Source organism: Monodelphis domestica, chromosome 4, assembly GCF_027887165.1.
Source record: "Monodelphis domestica isolate mMonDom1 chromosome 4, mMonDom1.pri, whole genome shotgun sequence".
NCBI lineage: Eukaryota > Metazoa > Chordata > Mammalia > Didelphimorphia > Didelphidae > Monodelphis > Monodelphis domestica.
Window position 1 is genome coordinate 64,763,906 of NC_077230.1, and position 24,427 is coordinate 64,788,332.

The 24,427-nt window shown below is 32.2% G+C and overlaps 1 protein-coding gene across 5 annotated transcripts in view; it reads right to left on the bottom strand.

Moving 5' to 3' along the window:
- CBLB (Cbl proto-oncogene B) overlaps nt 1-24,427 on the bottom strand; it is a 219,270-nt gene that overhangs the window by 40,770 nt on the left and 154,073 nt on the right. For all 5 annotated transcript variants that reach the window (XM_007493530.3, XM_007493531.3, XM_007493529.3 and 2 more), the window contains exons 11-13: nt 15,438-15,623; nt 13,008-13,373; nt 2,699-2,793 (exon numbers count right to left, since the gene is read on the bottom strand). In XM_007493530.3, coding sequence (XP_007493592.1) covers nt 2,699-2,793; nt 13,008-13,373; nt 15,438-15,623 — 647 coding nt within the window. The remainder of the gene's footprint in view (nt 1-2,698; nt 2,794-13,007; nt 13,374-15,437; nt 15,624-24,427) is intronic.

The following is a 24,427-nucleotide window of genomic DNA, read 5'->3' on the forward strand; positions in this document are numbered from 1 at the left end:
TAGTGGAAGGGGGACAAGAATGAATTGGAGAGAGCAGCTTTAGGTAAGGAGGGAAGGCAGAAGGGGGAAAAATTTTCAAACCCCCTCTCCTCTCGCTGAGCCAACTTGTTACATCTGCTGTCTCCCCTGAACCCCACTTTGAAAAGGGAGTTCTCCTCTCTTTCCCCCTCTCCATACTGAAAGTCCAAGCTTCCCTTGGGGTACAAAACTTCCCTCTTTTATTTGTTTTTTTAATAAATGGGATTCTTTTAAATCTGGGGTGCCAACTGTATTAAAAAAGACAAAATGTGTGAAGTTTGTACCCCCAGTTATAATCCCTTGATTTGAACTCAAAGTCTATCATCCTAATCACTGTACTAGTTGGGTTTTCCTGATGTATGTGTGTGTGTGAGAGAGAGAAAGAGAGAGAGAGAGACAGAAAGAGAAAGAGAGAGAGAGAGAGAGAGAGAGAGAGAGAGAGAGAGAGAGAGAGACAGAGACAGAGACAGAGACAGAGACAGAGAGGGAGACAGAGAGAAAGAGAAAGAAGGGGAAGGTAGATTTTTATTCAGATTTTAAGTACTCCCCCCAAAGAATGAATAAATTTTTCAATGGGCTAAAAAAAGAGGCAATAAAGCTAAACTTAACTTTAAAATGTGTCATGATCACATATTATCAAAATTACATTAAATTCCAAGATAAATAATTATATTGAGAGATAATTTGAAAGAACTTTACAGGTCAGATGGTCCAACTCCTTTTTACAAACGAGGAAACTGAATCTTAGAGAAGTTATGCAACTTATTTGCATTTTACAGTAAATACCAAAACAGGTTTGAGTAGAACTCAGACTTGTGATTATCCTTTGTGCTTCTAGAACATGTGTTTTGACAGAAAATCTTGCATTGAGATCCCAAAAGCAATGAAGGGGGGAAATCTGAAGAACATGTAAAGAGAAGGGGAAAAAAAAAAAACCTGCCAACTTTAAAGGAAAACAGATGGGTCTGTAAGAAGCATCTAGGGATACATGGATCTAACAAGAATCCATGAAATTATCCTATTTGACCCTATTTTTTTACAGGGTGAAACTAAAACATACAGAAGGATCTGATTTGCCCAAAGTCTCATAGATATTTAGTGGCAGGGTTGGCCAAATGTAGAAGAAAGAAACTCTAGACTTTTCCTCCAGGAGGAGCTCATCACCAGGAAACTAATCATCATAGTGACTTCATAAGCTTTGTTATTTATGTGTCATCACAATTTTCAGTTGTCTTTGACCTTCTAATTAGAGGGTAGAACATAAAAACCTCCTCCAAGTCCCCATTTATATAGCTCAGAAGTCTAGACCACTCTTCACTTCCCAAAGGTTGCACTGCTTGTTTTTGACCCTACTATTATGATCAAATATTTCCCATCTACTCCTCTCCATTTTTATGTTCCTTTTATGAGTTCTTTCCAACCACTGGCATGTACGATCTTTGAGGGTAAGGATTGTCTTTTTCTTGATTGTATCCCCAGGATTTAGGACAGGGCCTGGCATATACTAGGTGCTTGATAAACGTTTATTGCATTTGTACCATATTGAACTTGGAATCCAAAGCCCATGAGTTTGAATTCTAGGCTATAAATCTTGGATAATTACTACCCTGGGAAAGTCACTTTTTTAAAAAATGGGGCTCTTTTTCTATAATCTGTAAAATGTTAGAACAAGAGCACACGATCTCTCAGGCTGTAAATTTAAAATTCTATGATTAAGATTCAGATGTCCTAATTCCATTTGTCACTTTTGTCATCTCAGTATATCTAATATTTGAAGCATTAAAAGCCAATATTACTATTTTTAAACCAGGAGAAAAGAATTATTTAGCAGAGATCTAAAACATGGAAAACTGTAAAGGGGTCTCCAATTATAAGATGTACAAGTCAATTTACCAAATATCCAATTATAATTGGTATTACTATTAAAAAATGTTACAGCAAATGTTCATTACAGGAAAAAGCAAAATTCAATGTGTTGAAAATACAGTTTTAAAACACTCCTCCATTTAATCAATACAATTTCATTTTGCCTTGAGGGAAAAAATAAGAGGTAATGGAAAAATGTATCTACTTGGACATTTTTAGATTCACTTGAAATTTTATGTGTTAGGAAACTGCCAATGAAATAAATTTCATTAGAACTTTGCTAATTCTTATTTCACTTATCTATAAACCAGATGATTCTAGTTCAATAAAAACGAAATGACCCACACACCTAGAGGTTTTACTATACTTTCCAATAGGGCTTTAATAAGCAGAGTTCTAAAATTACAGACTCTAATTATGACAATTTCATTAATTTCATTGAATAGTGGTGAAAGCTGTGTTTTAGAAAGATTATTTTTATTTTAAAAAGTTCAAGTTTCATTAAAGTGTGTGTTGCATGTATGAAACCACTGAATTAGAGAATAAAATAATCTTCATAAAATAGTTTTAATTAGTGTTCCCTTGCTTTAGAACTCATGCCTCCTTATTCTCTAATAAATGTAGTTCTTACTCAGTGATCTGTCTTGCATTAGAAAATTCAGAGAAATCTGAATCTTAAGAATTTGTCAATAATAACTTGATCATAAGACTTTTTTGTTCCTCCTTGCCCATTTATGCTAAACGCCTATTTGTAGAAAGGTTTCCAATGTTTTCCATTTTAACAAAGTAATTTACAAATCTCAACATAACTTACTTTAGGTTAGAGAGGAAGGATGTAGTTGGAAGAGGAGGGGAAAGTCGGGGAGGGACATCATATTCTTCACTTCCCAGGTGACCATTAGAAAAGACCTGAAAAATTCGAATAATTGGTTACTTTAAATAATCTATCTTTTGGAGGTATTTTTTTTAATGTGGACCCAAATTATACCAACTTTTGACAGTGAAACTCAGTATTGTATATATATGCTTAATATTTCATGTGGTATTAACAAAATACCACTGCAATCAAAAAGAGATTTTTGATATGGTAAAATTTATTTCAATTACTCATTTATTTTTTATGATGAAATTAAGTTTTATTAGCAAATAAAAGAGTAAAAATCATGGTTACTAAAGGATATGACAGCTATACAAGTGATATCAGCTATACAAGTGATGTTCATTTTTGTATAAAACAATTAGTCACTATTATGTTCATCTTGCTTTTTAAAAAATATCTTTATATTATATATATGTATACATATATATATATTCAACATGTAACCTTTAAAACTTTCCTGTTTCCCTCCCCAGTTCCTTCTGGTGCCTTTTGTACACTTAAAAATGCTTCATTTCTTTCTCCCTTTTTTAGCAGCACTAATGGTGACTCCTTTTGCTCTTCAGTCCCCTCCCAATTAAACAACAACAAAACATAATCTTTGTAACAAATATGAACAATCAAACAAAATAAATCAACAAATTATTCACATTCAAAAACATGTCACATTCTATGCCTTAGGTCCACTATCATTATGTCAGGAAGTGGGCAGTTTTCCTCTTTACTGGTCCTCTGAAACTGTGAATGATCACTACATTGATTACAATTCTTAAGTCTTTCAAAGTTGTTTTTTTAAAAAAATTGTTACTTTAAACATTTTTCTTCCTATACATTTCACTCTACATCAATATATGTCATCCCATGTTTTTCTGACATCACCTGTATCATCATTTTTTAAAAACTGAGCAATCCTATTCCATTTCAATTACTTTCAACAAATAGATGGACATACTTCTTTCAAAGTTAGTAGTTTGTCATCATGAGAAGACATGAAACATAATCTCTGAACAGATATAAAAGTATTTCTATTTTCCTGTTTAAATGGTCATTCTCTACATACTAAAATTTTTTCCAAACAAAAATCTATTTTGAAAAGAAAGTTATTATTTTCTCTATAAGGAATATGTGAAGAAAATAAATACAGAAAAGTATAAATTTTAATTTTTTCTCAAATATAAATATGAATCTATATATATATTCACATTTATATACTAAGTCACTAAGCATTTCTTAAGTCGCATAATATATGCTTGATATGATGTGCTAAGTATACAAGGGGAAAAAATACAATACTCACTTTCAAGGAGTTTCCATGCTAGTATGGATCAGAATATGTATGCAGAAACTTATGCATAAAATGTATATAAACTAAACACAAGCAACTGTATGCAGAGGAGGGGAGAGGCAAACATATTGCACACATAGGGGTTGGTCAATGCAAAGACCCAGAGGTGAATAATGGAGTTTCCCCTGTAAGGTGCAGCAAAACTTGTTTAGACAGACCACAAGAGTTCAAGATAGGTAATAATGCAGAATAAAGTTGGACAAGAAGGTTGGCTAGTTTGTGAAGGGCTCTAAAAGCCACCAAAAAATTTAATATTTTTAGGTAATTTGGAGCTACAAAAGTTTACAAAGTAAATTAAGTGACATGGTCATACCTGCACATAAGGAAAACCATTTAGGCTGCTCTATGGAAAATGAATTTCGTAGGGAGAGTTGAAGAATGGAAACAATTATTATGGTCACATATCACTTTAACATTAAAGCAATATTGAATAGTACTTAGACAAAAGTGTTAAACATTTTTAATCATTTTTCCCCTCTTATCTGAGACTAGTAAATATACTACATTAAAAGGCATTTTCTCCACTTTAAAAGAAAATGTGCTTACATGAAAGAAAATGGTTCAAATCCTTGAACTCAAATTTTTGAAATTATCCTTAACAAAAAGTTCATCCTATGCTCTTATTAAGGAAATCACTTAAACCTACTTTTCATGAGTGAGCCATACATAATAAAAATAAACTGAAAGTTTCACTGTAACCGCATTTCAAAATCATCACATATTATGTTAATTAAAATTCTATTAATTTTGCATTAAGTAAAAAGGGATTAAGCTGCATATAACAAGTATTAGCCATTATTTAGACACTAATCTTGGACAAGAGTAATTCATGTGGGCATCAATTCTTATTATAAGCTAAGTTATTTTGTGCAATAAATATAAGTAATATATTTGTGAGCACAAAGAGGAGAATATTTACCTCTGTCAGGTGAATGACTTACTCCTTTGTATAATAAAATCCACTAACTGTTTTTAAATGTTTAGGTGGCAGAGTAGATTACTAAAAGACTTCAAAAAGAAGCTGCTAGGTAGCTCAGTGAATTAAGAGCAAGGCCTAGAGACGGGAGATCCTAAATTTAAATCTGGTCTCAGACACTTCCCAGCTGTGTGACCCTGGGCAAGTCACTTAACCCCCATTTCCTAGCCCTTACCACTCTTCTGCCTTGGAGCCAATACACAGTATTAACTCCAAGATGGAAGGTAAGGGTTTAAAAAATCAATAAATGAATGAATGAATGAATGAATGAATGAATGAATGAATGAATGAATGAATGAATGAGTCAATCAATCAATCAATCAATCAATAAAAGGATTCAAAAGCTGGAAGACTTGCCTCTTATAGGAGTGTCCCTGGCCAAGCCACTCAACCTCCCAGTGGTCTAAGTTAATTTCTAAGATTAGATTGATTCTAAGTCGTTGAGCAGTTGCCAATTTTCAATGGAAAAAATTTTTTTCTGAGGAGGAAATTTCCCCACATCAATGAAATCACACTTTGATTTTTTGGGGGACATCATGCCCCAAATAATCTACTATATGTATCATAAATTCAGTAATGACATACCAATCTATACTGCAAGTTATGAATTTATGTGGATGGTGCCTCAGCTCCTTGGCAATATTAATGGTCCTTGAAAGCAGACTTAAAAAAAAATTTTTATCTATACTTCATAACAATTATAATGGTGTCTTAACAATAAAAGGATTATTGGATTAGCCCTGGAACAGATCTTAGAGGTCATTTAGTCTGATGACCGTATTTTATAGATGAAGAAACTTATACTTACAGAGATTAATTGGCTTGCTCAAGGTCACAAAAAATATTAAATGATGGAAGCACATTCTAAGTCAGGTCCTCTACCTCTCACACACCAATAGAAAGTAAGCACTAAATAAATGTTTGGCTGGCAGAGAGTATCCTCACTTTTTCAAGGTGCAACAGCACAAATGGCTGAGTTTGATATTCAGACTTTCCCCCACTTCATTCTAGCTCAAAAACATAAAAGCTCATTTATTTCAAAAGGCTAACTGCCATCACCAAGAATCCAACATTAAAAAATTAATTTCCTATAAAAAAATAAACCTAAAAAGTCATCATGTCTAGTGCTATTCTGAACATGAGGAGTCCAAGTTTAACATGTCTGCTGAGACATGTAAATGGAAAAAAACGGATAATTAAATTGATGCTGGAACTATTTAAGACAATAGCAATGGTATGTATTTGCAAAGAGACAAGATACTTTCCTCTGGTTTTATTGTTAAAGGTTAATGTTGCATCATCCTGAATTTCATGATTTCTCTCCACATATCATTACACATTAAATCATTTTAGTTGTCTCTATAAGAGAAGCTTATGAAAAGGAATTGTTAACTTGTTTTCTCTATACTTTAGTATGATACAGATGGATGCTTTTCTAAATATGCCTTAGGAGCCTAGAACTGTTCGTTTTCAGATATATAGATAGGAAGCCTTCTAAATAATATGGTTCTACCTTGAAAATTTAAGAGAAAATTCTAAGATTTCTATTTTTAAAAAATCATGATAAATAGGTCTGTCTCTCCAGATCTCTCTCTCTCTCTGTCTCTCTGTCACACACACACACACACACACACACACATGTGTACTCTCTCCCCTACACACACACACACATGTGTACTCTCTCCCCTATATAAAATAAAGAATACATTTCATAGGAATATTTTTTCCCTTGGAGAAACAAAAACTAAAAATCAAAATGAGTTCAAGATACAAACATTATGCTTAGTTCTAGATTTAGAAGTATGATTAAAAATAAAAAAGAAAATATTTATACTCATTTATTTTCTAAGAGAAACTGTCCCTTTTCTTAGAGCTGTATTTGAAGTGCATCACTAAAACACTAGCTTCCAAATGAATCTCTAAATAAAACATGTTAAAGGACCAATATGTATACTAAGGAGAAATTCCAAATGTTCTTTCCTGGCAAGTTTTTAGAGCAATTGCAATAAGCAACATCAAATGAATGCCTTAAAAGAATTAGCCTTCAGTGAATAAAACCCATAAATGATAATGAGCTTAAAGTCATCAGGTATATTGAAGAGTAAAGCTGATGATACAGAAGAAAGAGAAAAAATGTTTCCAATAATACTGAAAACTATTTCAGAACCACATTTTTTCCTCACATAAGCTGGGTGGTAAAAAACCAGAAATAAATAAAAAATCAAAACCTCAAACAACTTTAAAATTAGTAAGAAAAACACAGGCTTAGATATAAGATCAGACACATGATCTAATAACTAGAGAATTTCATGAGAAAATTAGATAATTTAGTGAAGGGAATAATATAAATTTTTATAATCCTAATCTTTGTTTCAAGGTAACTTCAAGACCATAAAACTGCCAATAAATAAAGTTTTCCAGGATTAGTCCACAAACACTGCCAAGAAAATTTTCTTACTTTTCTTTGGAAGAAAGAATATAAGGATGTTAAGAGAGCCTATTTTTCCACCAGGCACCTATGCAAATCCTGGGACTCAAAAGAGTGAAGGGTTCAGGGTCAGAGCAGGTTGTTCTTCATGGGATTCCATACTCTGACCTCTTATCAAATTGCTTTCATTGAGGCTCAGCCTTTAAAGGTCCTATTCTCCCCTTGGTTGTTCCAGTCCCCATCCCCTATCCCACTCCCAGAAGCTCCAGCTGCTGGTTAGTGTACATTGTTTTACCAAAAGGCTTAAAAATCTAGGATGTTCTCTTATAGTCTATGTACAAATGTATGTATGTATGTATGTCTTGAAAAATGCATGCTCATTCTAAAATCTGAGTGTGTACCCTGGGGGTGAGGGAGTCTAATTTAGTAGCATGGTAACTAACACAATGTATAAGTAAAAACACTTTAACAAACACCAACGAATTATTTTCCTAAAACATCACTATAATTCTCCATTGGAGTAATTTGTTATGTGCAAAAACAAGGGAAGACTGAGTTTTAACAAGATTGTAAAGTTCTTGGTATAGTTTTGTTGCTGGGTAATGTCATTTACAATGCCATATTCAATTAGGTGGGACAGCTGAGTGGCACAGTGAAAGTGGACAGGGTCTGGAGTCAGGAAAATTCATATTCATTACTGTGCATCTGAATTAGACACTTATTAGCTGTGTGACCCTGAACAAGTCACTTAATCTTCTGTGACTCAGTTTCCTCATCAGTCAAAAGAGCTAAAGAAGTAAATGGTAAATCGCTCTAGGATCTCTGTCAAGGAAACCCTAAATGGGGTCACAAAGAGTTGGAAAAATGCCTTGAACAAAAGCAAGTAGGCATATAAATTGCTCTCTTGGATTGGTTTTCTTTGCTCCACATAATTTCACATCGTCTTTGAATTCTTGATACTCACGCGCGCACACGCGTGTGTGTGTGTGTGTGTGTGTGTGTTTTAAGCTACCTTTACTGATATGAATAAATGAAACATCAAGAGTTTTAAATATTTTTTATTTTTCTATTTAGTAATTCTAAATTTTGAAATCGGTGTTGATAATTTTCAAAAGACATGGATTATTCCTGCAACTCCTTGATATTGAACAATTTATAGCACACTCTTTATAGATTAATGTCAATTCTCCATAGATTTCGAATGTAGTAATTTTATCAGAGGTATATAATAAAAAGACTTAGTTCTGCTTCATAGACTTTATAATCTACCTGAATTATTTTCACTTATGCAAAAATTTTTACACATTTATGTATAATCAAATTTATGTGTGATAAATATATAATCTTGTTTTTATGTGATATCTTTTTTTAAACTAAATCATCCAGTCATGTAGTTCTTATGAGGAAATATCTTAATATGAAGCTACTTTCCACCAAGATGCTCTTTAGCCTTCCCAGATATTAAATGTTCTCCCCAAAGCAAATTTTGTTCTTGGATTTAATAAGCATCAGATATATGTATATGCATATAAGTACACACGTTATGCTCAAAGAATTCATTTCAGTGAAGGGCTTTTGTATTTTTTTAGATACAGTACCAGTTGTTTTTTATGAATTATTTATAATTTAAGTTCTATAATGATATTTCCCCTTTTTGCCTAAGTTTTTCAACATTTTCCTGATATTGTCAACTTTTTGTTTCTTCATATGAATTTCACCAATTTTATACCCAAATATATCTAGTATTCATTGGTGTTTTAACTTGAAATTAGAGCTTAAATTAGGCTGTATTGTCATCTTTACTATATTGGCTCCACTTAGACATATACCAAATATTTTCCAATTATTTAGCTTGTATTTTATTTCTCTCAAAAAATATTTGTTGATATACAGAACTAAGAGATGTCCTCTCTTTGATCTGGTACATTCACATTACATATTTTTAAAATTTGTTAAAATGGAATTTCTTTTAGTAATTGTTATTATATAAATGTTATTCTTATGGACTATTTTATATACTACCATTTTGTTATTTAATACCTTTCTTCTTAGGTGATTTTTTTTGAGTTTTTAAAGTAACAACATATATTTACTTTGGTAGGACCTGTGATTTCATTAGTACAGGGATCTAGATAACCTTTTATAAATGGAGATCAGCAAATATTCTATAACATATCTTAAGTGTGTCATTTTCTCTTTCTACATCTTCTCCAAATAAAACTATTTTTGTCCTTTAACCAATTCTTATTTCCTTAATTTCTTGATCTTAACTTGTTAATATGGTAAACACCTCTAATAATTAAAATGAGAGGTGGTATGGCATAGAAGATGGGGTAATGGACAGAGTCAGGAACACCTGGCTTCAAATCCCATACTGAACACTGATTAGCACTATCAAGTAAATTTGGGCAATTTTCCTTTCTGTGCCTCCCTTTTCTCATCTATAAAAAACAATGAGGTTAGATTTGTACATTCCTGACAAACCAGATAAATGCAGAGTGCCTTTAAGGGGGACAAATGTAAAATTAGAAACATATGAACAATCCAGTTTGTGAAGGGCTTTGAAAGCCCCATTCAGCCTTTTCTATTTAATTCTGGAGGCAATGGGGTAAATATCACTGACAAGGAGAAGGAAGGGGAGGTAAGGTGGCTGACATGATCATTCCAGTATTTTAGGAATTAGGAGAATGAAGAATGGAATTGGAAAACCTTGGAACAGGCTATTATAATAGTCTAGGTGGAAGGTTCTACACTTGAGGATGGTGACAATGTCAGAAGAGCAGAGGGGACATGAAGGCAGGAATTAGATTTGACAACACATTGGATATAAAAGATGAGGAAAAGTGAGGAGTTGAGGATAACAGAAAACAATCTTGCCAGCCTGGGTAACTGAAAGAGGGTGATGAAACAGTAATAGAAGAGTTGGAAGGGAGGTGAGAATTGAAAAATAAAGAGATGTAACTAGGTAAGTTTATTTGAGATGCCAGAAGAATATCTCTCTACTTTGGAATAGAATATCTATTAGGTAGCTGATTATGGAATTAGAGCTCAAGAGAGAGATAGGTTTGGATATATATGAATACATATTAAATTCTATGTAAAGGGCTGGATATACACACACATATTTGGATATACACACATATGTATATCCAACTGAAAACAGCAACAATATCTGAGTGATGTTAGATGATGATTTAAGAAGAAGAGAAAGCACTCAAGCAATGGTGTCAATTTTTTGAGTGAACAAAGGATCAAGATCCTTAGCTGAGTGGGTGGGCTACAGAGATGGTATAGAATATTTCATGGGAAATGAAAAGATTTAGAAAAGCTGTTGTAAATAGGAAGGAAATAGATCAGAGAAGTAAAAAAAAACTGATTTGCTCCAGGGAAGGTCTAATTAAGATCTTTAACATAACTTTATATTAGATCCAATCAAAAGTTTTAATGGTTTTCTCCACATTCACTCAGCTGCATGAAAATAAGAAAAAAAAAACAAGTGAGTGAGGGAATAAGTCAAGGCTGAAGTTTCACAAGCTGTGACAGGACAGAAGAAAAAAGGATTTCAGAATAGAAGATAATGGCTAGTCAGTGGTGTTTAGCAACTGACTCTTCAAAGGCGAAAAGAAACATGTATTTTATGATACCCTTTTAAGTTTTATCTGTATTACAAACATTTTTGCCATCACTTTCTTAAGCCCAGAAATCAACACAACAATAAATCAAGTCCTAATTTGTAGGGTATACTGATTTCTGAGGTGTAAATTCTCCCACTGAAAATTTTAACTGTTGGCACCAGCACACCCCTGTGTATACTTATACTAATTCACCAAAAGCAATGGAGATAGGGAAAAAAAAGAAGAGTATAGCCAGCATAAAGATAATAACCTTCTAAAGAACTGAGATGAAGAAAATAGAGGTGAAACCACTAAACCATAAGATATAGGCAAAGAGGAAACAAATATTATTTTCAGAAAAAGGAATTTCAGTACTCATAAACATTGAAGCAGAACACTTACCAGTGGAATAAAGATAAAGCATCAAGCCTGACATCAGGAAGACCTGAGCCTCAGAAACTTTCTACTGTATGACCCAGGGCAAGTCACTTAACCCTGTGTGCCCAGCTTCAGGGCAGAATGAGCTGGAGAAGGAAATATCAAACCACTCCAGTATCTGTGCCAAGAAAATCCCACATGGCATCTTGAAGAATTGAACATGACTGAAACACCTGAACAACAAGAAATAGCTAAGTGATGTCAGATGAAAAGATGAAAGGAAAAGGGAGCCCTCAGCAAATGATGTTAACAATAAAAATGTAAAAATGTATGATCAATGGTAAGAGCATCATTGTGTGCAGCTGGAATAGAGAAGGTCATGGAGAATAAGTAGATTAAGGATTTGAAAATTAGGGTATGGGGGGCAGCTGGGTGGCTCAGTGGATTGAGAGCCAGGCCTAGAGTTGAGAGGTCCTCGGTTCAAATCTGGCCTCAGGCACTTCCCAGCTGTGTGACCCTGGGCAAGTCACTTGACCCCCATTGCCTAGCCCTTACCACTCTTCTGCCTTGGAACCAATAAACAGCACTGATTCCAAGATGGAAGGCAAGGGGTTAAAAAAATAGAATAGTTTTGTTATTTTGAAGTATCAAAAGACAACTGAGTTTAATAAATGACTCTTGCAACTTTTGCAAGTCCACATAAACTAACCTCTAAGAATTAAACACTAGCAATAAGATTTAATGAATAAATAATAAAGTAAGTATAGATAAGCATAAACTCACCATTCTGTAGCCTTGGGATGAGTCCAAACCTACTGTTTCCTTGTTTCCTACACTACTACCTTTGTCAGGAATATAAGGGTAATAATATCCTCTCAGTGTAGGAATGTCTCTTTCAAAGTGTATGTTTCACGCAATCTTATTTTTTGTGAGCTCAGGTTAGGTTTTTCTTTTTAACATTTGGTATGACATTAGCCTAGGTTTCAAAGGCTCTTTGACATGGTACTATTTAATAAAGAGGGTAATAAAAATGGGAAACTATGATATACTGTGATTATTTATTTTAAAAGTTTTAGTTAGGCTTATAGTCATCTGAAAAGTCCAAAGTCAAAGTCACATACACATTCTCACAAAATAAAACACAAAACCTAGATCCCTTCCAAATCACTGAAGTTTTTGCAAAGATGTTCTCCTACCTTTACAAGCCACAAAATATCAACAACAGTAATAGTGACAATTTTTTGACACAAAAGGTAAACACATAAAAATAAATATCAAGCCATTCATATAGTCATTTCAAAGACACAGTCATTGCCTAGAATCTCTTTCTGACTGCTCTTATGCATAAGGTTTAATAAGCTTCTGACTACTAATAACAAGAAGATGATTAAAAACCAGAGGGACTACCCATAGTACATGATAAGCATTACAGAACCTTACAGGCTTCCTCATAAGAAGTTAAATTTGCAAAAAGTTACCTAGCCTTTGCTTTGCATTGGTCTTACCTTGGCTCCTTCTAAAGGCAAATCATGGCGTCTGTGTTTTCTCAAAAGTACTTGATCAGAGCCTATTCGACTGTGCCTTCCATTTATGTTTGAGCTAGCAGTGAGTCCAGGTTTAGGTGAGCCATCCCCTAGGATTCGACATCCAAGCAAAGGATTTGTGCCAAACACATCCCTGGGGCACCAGGCTTCAAGGGGCATGGGCTGATCTCTAGAAGGTACACTCTCCAGATGGTGGAAATGTCTACTTAATCTGTTGTCTGGTGGGATGGGAGGAGGTCTTTCAGGTGGAGGTGGTGGAGGATCTCTTAAGGGAGGCGGAGGTGCAGGCAGTGGTTTATCTTGTTTTCTCACCATGCATGGAGAAGACTGTATACACATAAGGGAGAGGAAAAAAAATTGGGCTGCATTACATTAATAGTTTAAAAATATTTATTTTATTAAATTTCATTTCTTGCCTTTTTTTAGTTAAGAAGTCTCTTATTTTCATGAGGAATGTAATACAATCAGTGGAAATTATTATATTTCTATGCCATCTGTCAACATATTACCTTAATCACAAATTCAATAACTTTGGAAGCTAAATGGAAGAAACCTAATACAACATTTTAGAAGAACAGCTTTAGTGGTAGCAGTTTAGAATGGAAAAAAAAATTTTAAATGCTTTAAGCAATAGTTTTGAATAATTAAAATTAAAATATCTAACAAAAAAATTCATTTATTTGCACATTTCTATGACTTAACAGAGAATGCTGAAATACTTCATTTGAAACACCTGAAAACATTTTATTTTTTACTTTGCTGGTGTGCTTTCAGTATACTGAAAGCTCTTTTTAAAAACAATTCTACTTGGAATATAATCTTTCAGGAATATTGGGACTTTCCAAATTCTTGATTTTATGAAAGTAATGTGGCTCTCCAGTAAGACATCTATGCTTTGGCACTTATGTTGTATCAGAGGAAAAAACTTGAATGACTTTCACAAAACTATATATATATATATATATATATATATATATATATATATATATATATATATATATATATATATATATATATATGCATGCTTTAAAACATGTTTTTTCAAACCATACAAGGAATTTTATATGCATTTCCAAGAAGAAAATCAGTCTGATTTTCTTTGTAGAAACATGATATATTCTACTAAATGAGTCCTCATACCTGTGAGTGATCTTTAATTATACTGTGTTGATCTTATCCAGAAGATAACATATTTTAAATATAAGAAGTCACCAGAAGAAAAAATAAATCTTTTTTGTGTGCATATGTGGCAAAATATCATTAATGACTTTTAATGTTATCTAAAAAGAAAGCTAACTATCAAGAAAAAATGAAATAATGTTAGAATTGATGCCTGTAACCCGTTTTAAACTTGCATATATTATTTAAATTTTTGTTTGCAAAGACTGCTTCATAAAAAACAAAATGATATTCTTATTACTAAGTTGAAGTAAAATATTTCATAATGTAATCAAATTTGTTTTAAGTGACATGAATTTAATGTAAAAAATATGTACAACTACCATTGTATATACATGTATATAAAACATAAATAATTCTTTTGATTAATTTCAAATAAAAAGCTACATATAAAGTACTTTTTAAAATCACCTTGAAACACAATCTGTTATGCTTTAAGCTCTTATGAAAATATGCTGCACCACAATTGCCCTTATCATGACACAATGTCCTATCTTTAGTGTAAAATCTTTTTGGATAACAGCATGTAATTTACTTTTATGTATATAATATCCTTTTAAATTTAAATTTAATAATAAATAATAATGAAATAATAAATAAAAATATAAGTAAATAATAAATAAAATTAATAAAATGAAATAAATAAAATAAAATAAATAAATAATAAATAAAATGATTAAAATTTAAAATTCATTTTAAAAAATAACCCTTATCTTCAGTCTTAGAATCAACACTGTTTATTTGTTCTAAAGCAAAAGAGCTTCAAGGGCTAGGAGATGGGAGTTAAGTGACATGCAGAGAGTCTCAGAGCTAGAACTAGGAAAGGTCTGAGGCCAGATTTGAATCTAGGACTTCCTATCTATCTCTATCTCTATCTCTATCTCTATCTCTATCTCTATCTCTATCTCTATCTCTATCTCTATCTCTATAGGCCTGGATCCACTAAGCCATCTAGCCACCCCTTTCAGTTCATTTTAAAGAATAATTTCAGTCGTGGTGACATTTTTTTTTTAATCAAAAGATGATTGTGGGATTTCTTTTCTTCAGAAAATGAAGCACAATGGCTTATCAAAATTCAAAATTATATTAGGAAACAAAACTTGTTACCTAATAAAAACTAAGGAAGATAGTATATAGAAGAAGTTTTTAACTTAAAACTTCTTACCACAAAAAGCAATTGTTAAAAAAACTTTTTAGCAAGAATTTATTTACCTTTGGTGAACCAGTTGGGCTCCCACATGGAGAACGAACTACACCTTTCTGAATTAGATCCAGGCGAGGAGGTACTGGTGGAAGGCTCAGATGTGGTATCTGAAGAGGATCTGGAAGTGGCTTTCGTCTCTGTGCAAGAGGAGAAGATCCAGGTGATGTCACTGGTGAATTCTGCCTTTCATTGCACTGGTAAGGGGAAAAAAAGAGAAGTGTTTAATTTTTGGTACCTAAAGAAGACAAGTAATCCTGGGAACAGACATGCTGCTCTCTTAATGGCACTTAATTCCTTTTGATTAGATAGTGGTGTCATCACACTAGTCCTCAAAGGCACTAATATTTAAAGAACATATATCAAATGAAAAAGTGAAACAAAATATTAAAAAAGGTCTAGCAGTAACAGATCTCAAACTATATTCTAAAGCAGTAATTATCAAAATGATCTGGTATTGGTTAAGAAATAAAAAAGTAAGGATAGTGGAGCAAAACAGAAATATAACACAGCTGTAAAAGATTATAACAATCTTGTGTCTATCATAAAGATTCAAGTTTTTGGAAGAGGAATTCACCATTGGTAAAAATTGTTGGAAAGCAGTTTGGCAGAAACCAGATACAGAACAATATCTTGTACCATTACCAAGATAAAAACAAAATGGACGCATGACCTAAGTATAAAAGGAGATATAAACAAATCATAAAAACAGGGAACAGATCATCCATATCTGTGGATAATAGATGCATAAATAAGAGAAAGCAGTACAAAATGAAAAATGGATAATTCTGAATATGTTAAATCAAAAAGGTTTTATACAAATAAAATTAATGTAGCCAAGATTGGAAAGAAACCAGTAAGTTAGATATAGTTTCTCAAGTAAAAGTCTCATATAAACACATGAGAACTTTATCAAATTTATAAGGCTATGAGCCATTCACCAATTGATAAATGGTCAAAAGATATGAACACAGAGCTTTGGGATGAAGAAATCAAAGCTATATAGAACTATATGAAAAAAACTCTTTAAACCAATATTAATTAGAGAAATGCAAATTATCTCACAAATAACAGATTGCCTAAATGGTAAAAAGGCAAAATGACAAATGTTGGAAGGGATGTGAATAAAGATACTAATACATTGTTGGTGGAATTGTGAACTGATCCAACCATTTGAGAAAGCAATCAGGAATCTAAATGAGTTATAAAATTGTGCATAACTTTTGATCCAGTGATACCACTATTAGGTTTATTTCCTAAAATGACCAAGGAAAAAATGAAAAGAAACAACATGTTCTAAAATATTTATAGTTGCTCTTTTTATGGTGGCAAAGAACTGTATACAATCTGAAGAGATATCTATCCGAGATTGTCTGAAGAAGTTGTATATTATTTCTTTTAGGGAAGATCTGATTTATACTTTCTCCATAAGAAATGACAAACAAGATGATTATCAAAACATGGGGAAATATTTATGTAAAGTAATGCAATGTCAAGTGAACAGAACTAGCAGAATGTTATGCACAGTACAACAATAATATATGATGATCAACTGTGATTAACTTTATTCTTAACAAGATAAGGACTGAGTACAAAGCTAAGGGACTCATGATGAAAAAGGATGTCCACCACCAGAGAAGGAACAGGTAGAGTCTGAATATAGATCGCAACACATCCTTTACTTTATTTCCTTCATGAATTTTTCTCTAATGTGAGCAATATGTGTCTTGTTTCACAATACAATGAATAGGAAAATATGTCTTACATATGTACAATCTATATCATATTATATGCTTTCTTGGTGATAGGGAATGGGTGAGAGGGAAAGGAAAAAAAGAATGAGAGATTTTAAATATAGTTAATGTGAGTTTGTTTCTCTTAAATAAGCATATTTATATAACATATTTATAATAAGTTATATACACTATATTATTGTTTTATTACATATTCTATATACAATATATATGGCAGCAACAACAAAAAGAATATATTGTTACAAGTTTCCATTATATCTTGAGATACAAACTATATAAGTAAGGAAGGTGTAGCAAAAGAGATAGAAGATAAGGTTAGCTAAAAAAATGCTTTAAGGATAACTTTTTAAGGATAATTTTATCAATACTGGTATTTCTCCATCTTAATATACAGACTTGCAGTATATCCTTAAAAAGATACACCATACAGATAACTTGGAAATATTGCTTTCCGAAACATATCTTACTTAGGTAACCTGGTCCTCAAGAAAGAGAAATATTATGTCTACTTAAAGAAATTTCTGATGTGGCTTGTAAGAGTTTTAAACTCTAATGACCAACATGGGAAGAAAAAAAGGGTCATTTTTAGTCTATGAAAAGATATTAGAGAAGAATTTCATGAGAGGCTTACCAAAAAATCCAAGAAAGAAGATCAATGCCCCTCAAGTAAACTGTATAACCTGCTGGGAAATGTCACTTATTTTTCTTAATTTTTAGTCATATATTTTAGAAAAATAACTGATCCTTAAGGCGTGGCACTAGTAAAGTCTTCCTTGAGAATCATACACTTAAAAAGAGACTAAAATTCCATACATTTTAATTTCATTGAATATCTGTTTTCCTTTGGACCACTTGTCTCCTATAAGGATCTTTGAGTCATGGATAATAAGGGTGTATGTGTAGATGTGTATATCTACACATATATGTGCACAGATAGATATAGATATAGGCACACACATATACATATATGTTTCTGAAAATATTAAAGTCTGCCTGGTACTGTTCTTTAAGCAAAAAAAAAATAATAATCTTTGCTCTCTAGTAAAGATTAAATATCTTCAAATCTCAAGACTTTTTATTGGTTTTATTATTACAACATTGCAGTTACTGTACACAACATTCTCCCGATTCAGCTTATTTAACTTTGCATGAGCTCGTCTTTCCAAATTTTTTTGAAATTTGGGTCATTTCCTACAACATATTCCATCTCAATCACACTACAAAACCTGATCAGTCATTCTCTAATTCATGATTCTTTGCTATCAATGACAACAACAAAAAGTTATAAATGCTTTTGTATAGGTGGGTTCTTTTTCTTGCTCTCTTTTGAGATACATTCCTAATATCATACAGTGATTTTTATAAAGCTATTTAAGTATAGTATAAAAAGCCAATTCTTCTCTAATTAGACAATTGAGGCTACCTGTGGACAATATAATTCTACTTTTCACAGTGTTTAAAAGGACTCAATTTTCATATCAACATAGTTTCAATTTAAAAATCTGAAACAGAGTGTAGAGGAATTTGTATGTATATATGTTCTTAGTTATACTATATACTTGTTTTTCAACCAAAGCCTTTCATTTAAAAGTTCTAGATGTTGAACAAAAGCACTGAGATCATTCCTCAGAAAATAGTACTAGATATAAGTTTCAAATATTTCATTATATGCTGTATTGTTAAGTCCCTGTGTCCAATCATGGGCACCAAGCTGTTTTAAAAGAAGAATTAATTGGAACACAATGAGTACTCCCTACCAGTGCAGATTGGCAACAATTCTACAACTTAGAGGCTTAGAAAATTGCCTAAGAGATTATGCTTTTAGTGAAATTAATGTTTTAAGGCTGCTGATGATTCTTACTTGAAAAGGTGAATAAAATGATAGGCAAAAAATAAAATAAACCTGCTTGAGCTATAACTTTGATGTAAAAGGAATCTTGGTATCCATTAAGTCAGAAGTTTTCATGAAGCAAGGTGAAGGGATTCTTAGGGTAGTAAAGTCATTTATTGTAAGGCAGGTAAACTACCATGATGGAGAGCACACCTTATTGAGACAAACTAAAGCTTTTCTCCCTAGTAACAGCACTTTGTTGTTTTTCTTTCAGCAAAATCTCTGAGAGAGAATTTATAGAACAAAGAATAATTTTGAAGCAATTTTGTCTTGTGACAAAGTCACAAGCTTAAAAAGAGGGACTGCAATCAGCATCTAATGGCAATCTGTTTAGAAGAACAATTCTTAACAAATGTTAAGTATTAGAATTGAGGATAAGGGACAGAATTACTTTTATGAGTATTCTGATATAATTTCAATGGATTTTTAATGTATCAGTTCATCAATAAAGGCAGAAAAGAAACATGGTTTAATTCACGCTGTATCTATTAAAAGAATGCTATATTTTTATCAATAAAATTATCAAAAGGACTATATTTCAATTTTCCTCAGAAAAGTACTTTTTAATTGGAATGGTACTTTTCAGAACTTGAGTACTCTTTGCCAAATATACCTTTCATTCCTATTCTATTTTCATGTACTCATTTCCCTGTACCGTCTATGATTCCCCTTTCCTTCCAGTACTTTCCTTTTTAGATTTCCCTGAACCTGTCAAAGGCATGCAGGGAACAGCTTGGCTGTCTAATGGTACTAAGTTCTAATGGGGACTGTTGACATCTGCTTATCCTTCTGTGTTCAAAATTCTTCTTTTTCCTTGCTGATTTACCAATCTTTGCAGATTGGAAATCTGGTTATGTGTAACATATTCATTATAAAAATATTCAGTGAGAGGCAATATAATGCCAAGTATGGAAAGGACCTTTGAGATCATAGTCAATCATCAAATTCAACACCTTCCTTTTAGAACTAAGAAAATAAACTAAAGGATTCTAAGTTATCTACTAGGATGAACCAACTCTCCTGATTTCTAATTTCATTAGAAATTAACTGCTAGTTTAGAATTGACCATTTACCAATTTGAATTCAAGTAACAATACTAAATTCCTCATATTCTAAATAATGGGCTGGATTTAATTTGTGGGATTGATTATTAGTATAACACAAGGGCCAACTACGAAAATTTGGGGGCCAGAGTTCCAAGAAAACGTTATAATCTGCTAGGAATACTTAACTCTAAGACAAGCAGGCCCCTTGAAGCTTTGTATACATAATTGGAACCAGGCCTTATACTTAGCACAATTCATAGTGTTCACAGAAGTTATTATGTACTGTTCTCTGAAGCACTAATTCAATTTGAAATATTACAATAGCTGGAAGTGGATTTAAAATAGTAATTTTATGGAGGGCGTACTTGTTTGGGAAAGAGAAAATAGGCTTTACTTATTGCATCAATGAAATTCATTGTCTGTAGCTTATTTTTGTTCAGATTCTTTATACTCTACAATTAAATTTTCAAGAAAAGGATAAATAATCAAATACTGCCTTAGACACTCATGCAAGTTGTTTGTACAAAATCTGTAGCTATTCATACCAACAATTATATCACTAGAGTAATAAAATTCTCCACTACTATTAACTGGTTGTGAAAATCATATTCTGTGATAACTTAAAAATAAACATCTTTAATAGACAGTTTTGAAATAAAATCCTACAATAAAGTCAAAAGAATTGATGGTTTTAAATTATTCTCTTCCCTTTCCTTATTTGCTAAACTAATGTGGAGGGAGAGGGGAGAGATAGAGGGCAAGCAAACAAAAATTTACAATTAAACAAGACCTAAGAAGCAACTGGTGGTATAAATTGGATACAGCCCTGGACCTAGACACAGAAGATCTGAGTTTAAAGCTGGCCTCTGAGACTAACTACTTACGTGGCTGAAAAAACATTTAATTTTGCCTCAGTTTCCTCAGTTTAAAAACTGGGATAAAATATCACTTAATTTCCCCAGTAGTGAATGCAAAAGAACCACTTTAAAAATCACTTTATAATCCTTAAAGTGTTATGCAAATGCTAGTTATTACTATCATTATCATTACTCTTATTAATAAATACTTGTGCCTTTAAATGATTTATCAAGACTTTTTGAAGATATTACAAGTTGTTTTGGAAAATCATATATATTTACCAATTTAGTAATAGAAAAATATTTTTAGGAAAGAAAAAGTAAGAATAATAGGAGAAAAAAGAAAGGGAAACATTAATTTATTATAGATTTGAATTTGTTTTAAATTAAAAAATATAATTATTTATTCATTGCCCTTTTAAAGGGAAATCCATACATAACATCTATTCAAATATATTTCATGTTGAAGAATCATAAAGAAATGGGGTGATCCAACTTCTTTCTGCCAATTCACATCCAAGATTAAATTCCAGATTCACAACCAAGAAACTTCTTTTGCTCTGAATGATATAGAAATTTCAACTAATTAATCAACTAATTAGTATTTTCCTGGCTAAATCTGACTATTTATATGAACTCCCAAGATCACACACTTCAATGATGCCCTCACAAGTATGCTAAACTTCTACATCTTAATTTTCCCCAATGCCTATAAGGATATCAAAGAAGCAATGAGGTGATGCAATGGATAGAGTAGGATCTGGATTCAGGAAGATGTGAATTCAAATTTGTCATCAGATACTTATTAGCTATGTGACTTTGGACAAGTAACTTAACCCCTTGTCTATCAGTTTCCTCAACTATAAAATGAGGATATAATTGTGCCTACCACTCAGAAATATTATGAAGATCAAATGAGATAATATTTCTAAAGCATTTAGCACCATTACTAATACAAGGCTGTCGTAAATGAAAATTGCCATCCATGGATTTCTCATAGTACTATGCATCCTTCTAGTGCATTTAAGTAATGTATATTTTAGGAGTGCTTTGCATTCACACTGTATGTTCTTTCAAGAACTTGTACCTTATCTAAAGTTTATATTTCCCCCAAGGCTGTGTACAGATTTTTTTAAAAGGCATTTTATAAATGCTGGCTGTTTTTTTTAATTATACCTTGTTCTGATAAGAAATCAATAGCCTCTGGGAGAGTTTCAGAAGCTATAAAGATGGTGCCAATACTAACAAGAGAGAAAAGTTTGGGATTTGTAATCTTGTTTCTAATCTTTCTTTGGAAGGGCTATCTATGGTTACCAATGACAAAACTAACAGCTATTTCTTGGTTCTTACCCTTTCTGGACATTTCTCAGTAGCATTTGACACTGTTCACTCATCCTGAAAACTTTCCGCTATAAGTTTTAGGTTTATTTCTCTTTTTCCACCTTTTTTGCTGGATATTCATTCATGTTAGGCCTTAAGGTATACACAAAAGCTTTTCTGTCTACATCTTTTCACTTGGTAGCCTCAACAGTTCTTGTGGGTTAAATTATCAACTCAATATAAATGACTTCCAAGAATTAATATCTCTCTTGAGGTCCAGTCCCACCATCATGAACTACTCATCAGAAATTAAGAAATAGGTGTTCCATAGACATTTTGAAACCAACGTGTTATAAACAGAAATCTCCCCTCTGAAAAAAAAGTTTTTTAAATCACCTTACTTACAGGGGCAAGAGCATTACTACCCTTCCAATCATTTAGGCTCACAGACTCAACAAAATCCTCAATTCCTTACGGTCACGAATCTCATTTAATCCAATTCTTACCTGTTCTTTAGAGTCAAAACCAAATGCTACCTCTTCTAGGAAGCTTTCACTGATTCCTGCAACTGAATGTATATACTTCCTGCTGAACAACTGTCATTCAATTCATTCATGAAACATTTAGTAAGTACATACCTAGAATTTGTATCTCACTGTTATGTTATATTCTATATTATGCTATAGATATGTATGTGCATGTCTTAAATCCCCTATTAGATCATAAAGTTTTTGATGGTGAACTATCTTGATCATTTGCCTGTACAAAATTTTCAAATACATAATGAAGAAATATTAGGTAAAGAACCATTACATGAGTGTAATGGTTAAGAGAGTTCATGTCATAGTGGATACAGGGTTAGTCTTAAGGAGTGAAGTCCTGGCTCTGTCAACCACTTTACTACGTGATCATGAGGTACTCAATAAAACCATAAAGTATTTGACTTTGATGATCTGCCTGACTGGTTATAGAGTTTCTATACTGGGAGCTCCCAACCCCTCACCTCAAAAAAGTCATAGTTCCAGAATACTTGTCCCAAGCCCACTTCAAGATTTACAAAGTACTTTCGTCATAAATATGTAATAATTCCTCATTTAACATACAAAGAAGCAGATTTAGAGAGGGAAAAGAACTTGCCCAAAGCCACATAACAGTTATGGGGCAAAACTAGCAAAGAGCCTCAATTGCATAAATAAATAAATAAATATATATATATATATATATATATATATATATATATATATATATATACACTTTAGACTTCAGCTTAAGAAAAGTAACAATATTACTTGGGATACTGACTGTTTGTGGTAGTTAAGTAGTTTACTGATATGGACTAAAATTTGTGAAATTCTAAAATATATCAATGTATTGTACTCAACTTTTAAATTAGATGCTAACAAAAACCAATTATAAATGTCAGGGAAAGTCCCTTGCAGCATGCTATATTAAGACAATCATATCTGAAATGTCTTTAATAAAGTTTGTTCACTATATTTGGGGAGGTGGAGAGATTTTGTAATAGAACTCATAAATAGCTTTTAAACATAAAGTATAGCTATAGACAAGCTTATAAATAGCAAATGGAATTAATCTATTTCATGAGACTTTCATGAAGGAACATTAATTCAAAGCATCTGATAAAACAAAGAAAAACTTCAGTACTATCTGACTGGTATTCATGTAATAAATAACAAACATTTAATTTTACAAAAGAGAAAACTGAGGTGAGAGAATTCAAGTTATTTGTCCAATTACAGTAAAAAGTGTCAGGATAATACATTCTACATCCACTACTATTTTCACTATAATACAACACCAATGCTTCCTAGAGTTCATATAAACTAGATAGATGGATCTGAAACTAACTATACAGGGGGAGCTTAGAATAGTGCCTGGCACATAAGAGGTGCTTAAGAAATGCTAGCTAAATTTATTATATAGTGAAGTATCAAAATATTACAGCTACAAGGGATACTAGAGATCACATACATACAATTATTAACAATAATTTGAGATTAATTTAAATTTGAATCATCTTTATCAATGCTTTAATGAGTATTTCTTTTATTTTGAAAAGTTCTTTTATGATGGAAATGACTAAACTTTAGTGAAGACTTAACAGTATTTTTG